The 5,595-nt window shown below is 35.9% G+C and overlaps 1 protein-coding gene across 2 annotated transcripts; it reads left to right on the forward strand.

The window, feature by feature from the left end:
- The first annotated feature begins 1,896 nt into the window (after nucleotides 1–1,896).
- On the forward strand, nucleotides 1,897–5,201 carry LOC149393283 (rRNA-processing EFG1-like protein (DUF2361)). 2 transcript variants are annotated; one of them, XM_089617783.1, is made up of 8 exons: nucleotides 1,897–2,154; nucleotides 2,482–2,611; nucleotides 2,700–2,830; nucleotides 2,930–3,068; nucleotides 3,162–3,270; nucleotides 3,430–3,493; nucleotides 4,075–4,401; nucleotides 5,030–5,201. In XM_089617783.1, the coding sequence occupies exons 1-8, from the start codon at nucleotides 2,017–2,019 to the stop codon at nucleotides 5,033–5,035; spliced, it is 1,044 nt and encodes a 347-aa protein (XP_089473909.1). In that variant the 5' UTR covers nucleotides 1,897–2,016; the 3' UTR covers nucleotides 5,036–5,201. The 2 variants fall into 2 exon arrangements, with proteins under 2 accessions (XP_089473909.1, XP_089473910.1); XM_089617784.1 differs by having other exon boundaries at nucleotides 1,898–2,154; nucleotides 4,081–4,401.
- The last annotated feature ends 394 nt before the right edge of the window (nucleotides 5,202–5,595 follow it).

Here is a 5,595-nt window from a genome sequence, read left to right on the forward strand (position 1 = left end):
TTTTGGGTAATTTGTTAACGGTTTTCCATAGAAATTCTATTGTTCCATAAAAAAGTTTAATTGAGCTACATCATTTCAAATAATTCAACGAAAACGATTTTCATTAAAAGTTTGACATTACTACATAGCCAATGTTTGATAAATCTTAGTTAAATAACCACTTTCAGATGTAAATCTTAGATAAATAGCCACTTTCATATACCGAGCGTTGGCTATTTACTTAAAATTTACGTAATAAAATGACTATTTATCTAAGATTTACTAAACGTTGACTATTTAGCAATGTCAATGACCCATAGTACCCACAAAATGATTTTTTCATGGAACAATGTGGAGGTTTGTCGGAATTTAAAAGTTTGCATATAATTTTTCATATAGCAGTTGTTGTCAATGGTGCCCACAAGAAGAGTTGTAATATTTATATTGTACATTTGATGTAATAAAGTCTCATGAAGAATTTCGTTTTATTGTTTTGGCACCTAGGTCCTCATTTGACATAGAGTTTAGCTCTGCGACTTCAAGACTCGTTCTTAAGTCGTAGTGTTTAAAAGTGCCCACACACTAATTCCTTTTATTTCGAGTGATTTAGTGATATAAACTTTCGTGGTTGCTCGAGTTGCCGAGGAAAGGAAGAGAGACGTGCTGCGAGGGAGACGAACGTTTTCAACCTTCCGAAGGCTCATCAACGTTCAAGCTTCTAAAGAGGTTAGTAAATTTATTATGCTCATATTAGTTTTATTTACATGTGCTTGCTCTTTGTCTAGGTTAATCAAAACTGTTTTACTTGAAAAAGAAAATTTTTAAAATTCCGCCGCTTAACGAAGCGTTAAACTTTTTCTTAAACCCTAGATCAATTCCGAGGAGTGAGACACCGGCCCTCGGTATTGTCTAGTCTAAAGAGAAATTAAGGTTTGTCAACTTTTCTAAACCATCGCTTTTGGAGCAGTTTACACCCGTCTCGTCACATTGTGCCTCCCCCATCTCGCCGGATTCACCACCCCTATTCCGCGACAGATATTTGCTCCAATAGTAGATCTCGAGTCTCCTGCCCCTCTTTTTGGTGGTCACTCACTCGAATCCGATCACACATTCGATGCCTCCATCTCCGACCCTTTCGACGACATCGCCGCGATCGTCCTTTCCCTCCACCTTCTGGCTTCATGGCCCATTCCGCCGAGACCCCTCTCATGCATTGGTGGTTGTTGTAGTTGTTTCTTATAGTGGTTTTTTATTTTTTTTATTTTTTAGAAAGGATATCAGTTTTAGGATACGAAATCATTTTTGTCTAGCATAGTTTACCTTTTGTATATCGTTTGTGTAAATTTTAATGCTTTGTCCATTATATATTGTGGTAGTTTTTTGTGTTCCAAAGATGTTTTAGTCATCTATCGGGTTCTTAGTTCATGTTTTTTTTATGGTCTTTTTGGAGTGTCGAACATTTTTCTCCGCTGTTGGTCATCATCGAGCATTTTGGTTTGTTCACTAACTTTTGAATATTTTTTAAAGAACCAATGAGTTGCTCGAATTTTAAAATGATCTATATTTCATTATAGAATTTCCCACACAATAGATTTTCATTCGATTCTAGCATTGAATCATCATTGTTTTTTGAGATCTCATTCTATCTTATTAAAAGATGTAAAATGGTTGCACTATTGGGTCTTATATTCATTATCTATTGAAAAAGCCTTGAGTTACTTTTATTATAAAATAAAATAAAATTAATTTAACAAATATTTTAATATATTTATCTTCAATTTCCTTAACTCTAAAACTTTAGAATCTTCACAAGTTATTTCTATCTTCAAAAAGGGGAAAAAAAAAAAAAGAATCTCAAGTATTTATTTCAATTCAACAATTCAAAACTAGGTCAAAATAATTTTCAATATAATATTAAATAAAATGCCCGTCCGGACCCAAAGCCAGCGTTCCGTTTTAGGGTGTAGTAAAAGAAACCAATTTCCCTAAGAAAGGTTTTCATTGCGATTGTTTCAGAGAGCCGAATAAGTGAACGCCATGGCTCACGGCGGCTTTGGCAAGCGAAAGGTGAAACCGGCTGGTCGGCGATCGAAGTCTCTCGGGGCTGAGAAGAAGAAGCCCAAGGCCGTTTCTCTCAAGAACCAGATTCGCTCCGTGGAGCGAATTCTTCGTAAGGTATATCATTTTGTCTTTCATCGATTTCTTGGTATTAGGTTTTGAGGTTTAGAGTTAGGGCTAGGCTTTAGTTTTCTCGAGCAAAGGAGGATTTTAAGTTTTTGATATCCTTGGTCACTGATAGAGCTTTGGAGTTCATTTTCTTTTGTTTCATGTAAAGAATGTAACTTCAGTACTTATAGCTCATCATTTTTTGAATATCTTGGGAGATTTTGGGTTCTGTTGTTACTCTAGAGAGGTTTTATCCATTGGTCATGCTATTTTTTGGAAATTGGGAATTTCTCTTCGTTGCTAAGACAAATTTTCAATTCTTTTTCTTATCTGAAGGATCTTCCAGGTGAAGTTCGGAAAGCACAGGAGGCGAAGTTGGAAGGGTTGAGAAAACAGCAAGAGATACAGAATCGCCTTGCCATAGAACGCAAGATATTCTTGCACGACAGGAAAATCAAGTTTTTCGGTATTAATCTTTGCAATCAATGCCTTTTTGTAAAAAAAATATTGACGAGGTCTTTTTAATTTGACTGAGGGCTGTTTGTTTCGTTCAGAGAGAAGGAAGATAGAGAGGAGAATCCGGCGTCTAGAGAAGCTCCAGCGTGCTTCATCGTCGGGTCAGCCACAAGACCCGGAGATTCCCGAGCAGCTTTCTAACTTGAAAGAAGATCTTGAATATGTCCGGGTAAGCTATCTACACAAGCTTTGTGTTTACTCTGTATGTGTTATAATGTTATGAAATTGTGAATGTCACGACTCATGAGCTTGAAATTGTAATTTGCAGTTTTTCCCGAAGACAGAAAAATATGTTGCACTATATACCAACAATGACGATCAGGTCGTGGTTGATAAGAGAAATAGACTGCGTGAACAGATTAAGGCCAACTTAGTTGCTGCTGCGGCGAGTGGAAAGGATTTGGAAGGTGACGACCTTAGCCAAAAAAACAAAAAAAAATAATAATTCATGATGTTTTTTTTTTTCTTCGTAATTATTTATTGTTGTTTCTGTTGAACAGAGACGGGAAGCGAGGATGATGGCCTGTTGGATATGAGTGAGGATGATTTCTTTGTGAGTTCGAGCGATGAAGCAGACGCGGATGATGAATTGACAGACAAGAGTACAAGGTTTGTGATGCGATTGCGCTTACAAAGGCTAAGATTTTTAGGACAAGAAACAATTTTTATTTGTTTGTTCTCGAATCTTCGCTAGCAGTCTTCTATAAATAACGAGAATCTAAAAGTTAAATGCTTTATCCGTCTTTTATCTTTCTTTTATTTCCCCAGGGAACAAGCATCCAGTGCTTCTGGAAAAGCAGCATCCGGAGTATCCAGCGACGAAAGAAATCAGGTTTATTATCGAGTTGATCAGATTACATGAAATATTTATTTTTGTAAGGAAGGCGTCCGGTTTAAAACCGTTTTCTAAACCGGACTGGACCATTTTGAATGGTTTAGAAAAATTGAGACCGGACCGTACCCGACCGTTTAAAAGAATAACCGGACCTCGTTAAAAAACTATTTGTTGTATTTTATTTTATTTTTAATTGAAGAAGAGAATAGCTAAAAAAAAATAAAAAAAATTATAAAATATTAACAGAAACATTCTATTAATTAACATGTTCTACTCAAAAGAGTAGGGATTAAATGTCTTTGAATTATAAAAAAAATATATGATGATCTTAGAAATGTCATGTCCGGTCCGGTCCGGTCTAGACCGTGGTTTCAATTTTTGAAACTGGACCGGACCGTTGTAGACCTATCTTAAAGACCAGACGAGGCTGGATTGGATTGAAATTTTTTTTTAAACAAGACAGGCGATTTAAAAAATCGGTGGCTGGTCTGGTTTACGGCTTTTCTCACATCCTTTGGTAGGCTATATATACATACATCATATGTATGAAATCCTTACGAAGAGCCGGTTTTATGTAGAGACAGATCTCGGCTAGAGCGTTAATGCCACCTCCGCGGCCGTCGAACAAGCCTAATAGTTCGAGTAGTGGCCGTGCGAACAAGTCAAAATTTGCTCCGTCGACGAGCAAAAACTACTCGAACGAGAGGGGATCTGTGTCCACATCTTCGAACAGTACGAGCGGTTCTTCCTTCAAGCCCAATGGATCCTGGAAGAGCACCAGCGGGTCCTCATTCAAGCCCGACAGATCCTCGAATTCTGGGACGGCCCACGGTAGCAATTTGAGCTCCAACTCCGATGCTCACAAGCCCCGAAGAAAGAGGAGGCCCAAGAAGAAGAAACAGCAGGTTAGTTAGTCTCAACATGGCTTACTTAGCTTATAGGAGTTTAAATTTACCTGTGATTGTTCACTAGGTAAGTTTCTCTGGGAAATTAGAATGTAAATAAGTTATCAGAAACAATTCTTGATTATCTAGCAATCTAGCTTTTTGGAACTTAATGTTTTGTAAAATAGCCAAAGCTCCACAAAATTTCAAGAACTAGACAAATTTAAGGAAAAAATCAAGAAAGCTTACAACATTCAAACCTGAGTATGTTATCAACCCATCTAAATTTTGTTTATTATTTTTTTTTTTTTTATATAATCAATGGTTGGCTATTTTGCTAAAAACAAGTGACCAACGCAGCTATTTTAATATAGTAATCTAGCCATTTGAAACTTGGGTTTATGTAATCGCTAATGTTTCACCATCGTTAAGACAATTTGTCAAATTTAAGCTTAAAGTTCTCTCTACATTCGAACTTGAATATCCTTTAGTACTAGTTCACTAGAAAACCTCGTCTTTTTTCTAAAAGGTTTAACCCATGTGGCTATATTACTATACATGCCTGTAGTAATCCTTTTTAGCTTTAATAGGTTTGTAAACTTTTTTCCCAACCATTAATTAAACATGTGATTATTTCTGGGATTCACAGGCGTGAAGAGTGACTTGAAGTTTACCTTGCTTTCCAAAGCAGCAGCATGGTAACAATCAGGAACGAGGGCTTGATATACTGCTCATTGTAATATTTATTTAGAACCTATATTCCGAACTAGGTTTAGTTTGTTTCGACAATTGATTTTTATGACTACGAAATCTTCATATTACCTGCGTCGTGTTGGATATGGTTATTAATCGAAATTCACATGCAGATAGAAAAAAGAAAAAAAATTATCCCGGAATTCAATGGTGTTACTGAGTGAAAAATTTCTCCCAGATTTCTATGGGGAAAAGAAAAAAAATTATAGAAAGTGTATATTAATTTTTTTATTATAAATTTTTTTTTTATCATCAAACGCAGCTGTCATTGATTACTTCGATCAAACTAATATTGCTTTATCAAGACGAGGATATCCTAATTAAGATTTGTGTTTCGGTTGATAATCCAAACCATTTTTTGGATGAATAGAATTTCCAAAGCAAATTTTGTATTAACTGCTCTTAATAAGATGAATTTATATACTGAATTGATTTTTGTCCAGATTCACGATTAGTGACGAT

Source organism: Urtica dioica, chromosome 6, assembly GCF_054948205.1.
Source record: "Urtica dioica subsp. dioica isolate 48M chromosome 6, U.dioica_male_clone48M_v1_H2, whole genome shotgun sequence".
NCBI classification, from domain to species: domain Eukaryota; kingdom Viridiplantae; phylum Streptophyta; class Magnoliopsida; order Rosales; family Urticaceae; genus Urtica; species Urtica dioica.

Coding starts and splice junctions, on each gene's coding strand:
- LOC149393283 (XM_089617783.1), top strand. CDS start 2,017: ATGGCTCACGGCGGCTTTGGCAAGCGAAAGGTGAAACCGGCTGGTCGG. Junction 2,831..2,929: donor AAGATCTTGAATATGTCCGG/GTAAGCTATCTA, acceptor TGTAATTTGCAG/TTTTTCCCGAAGACAGAAAA. Junction 3,069..3,161: donor GAGTGGAAAGGATTTGGAAG/GTGACGACCTTA, acceptor TCTGTTGAACAG/AGACGGGAAGCGAGGATGAT.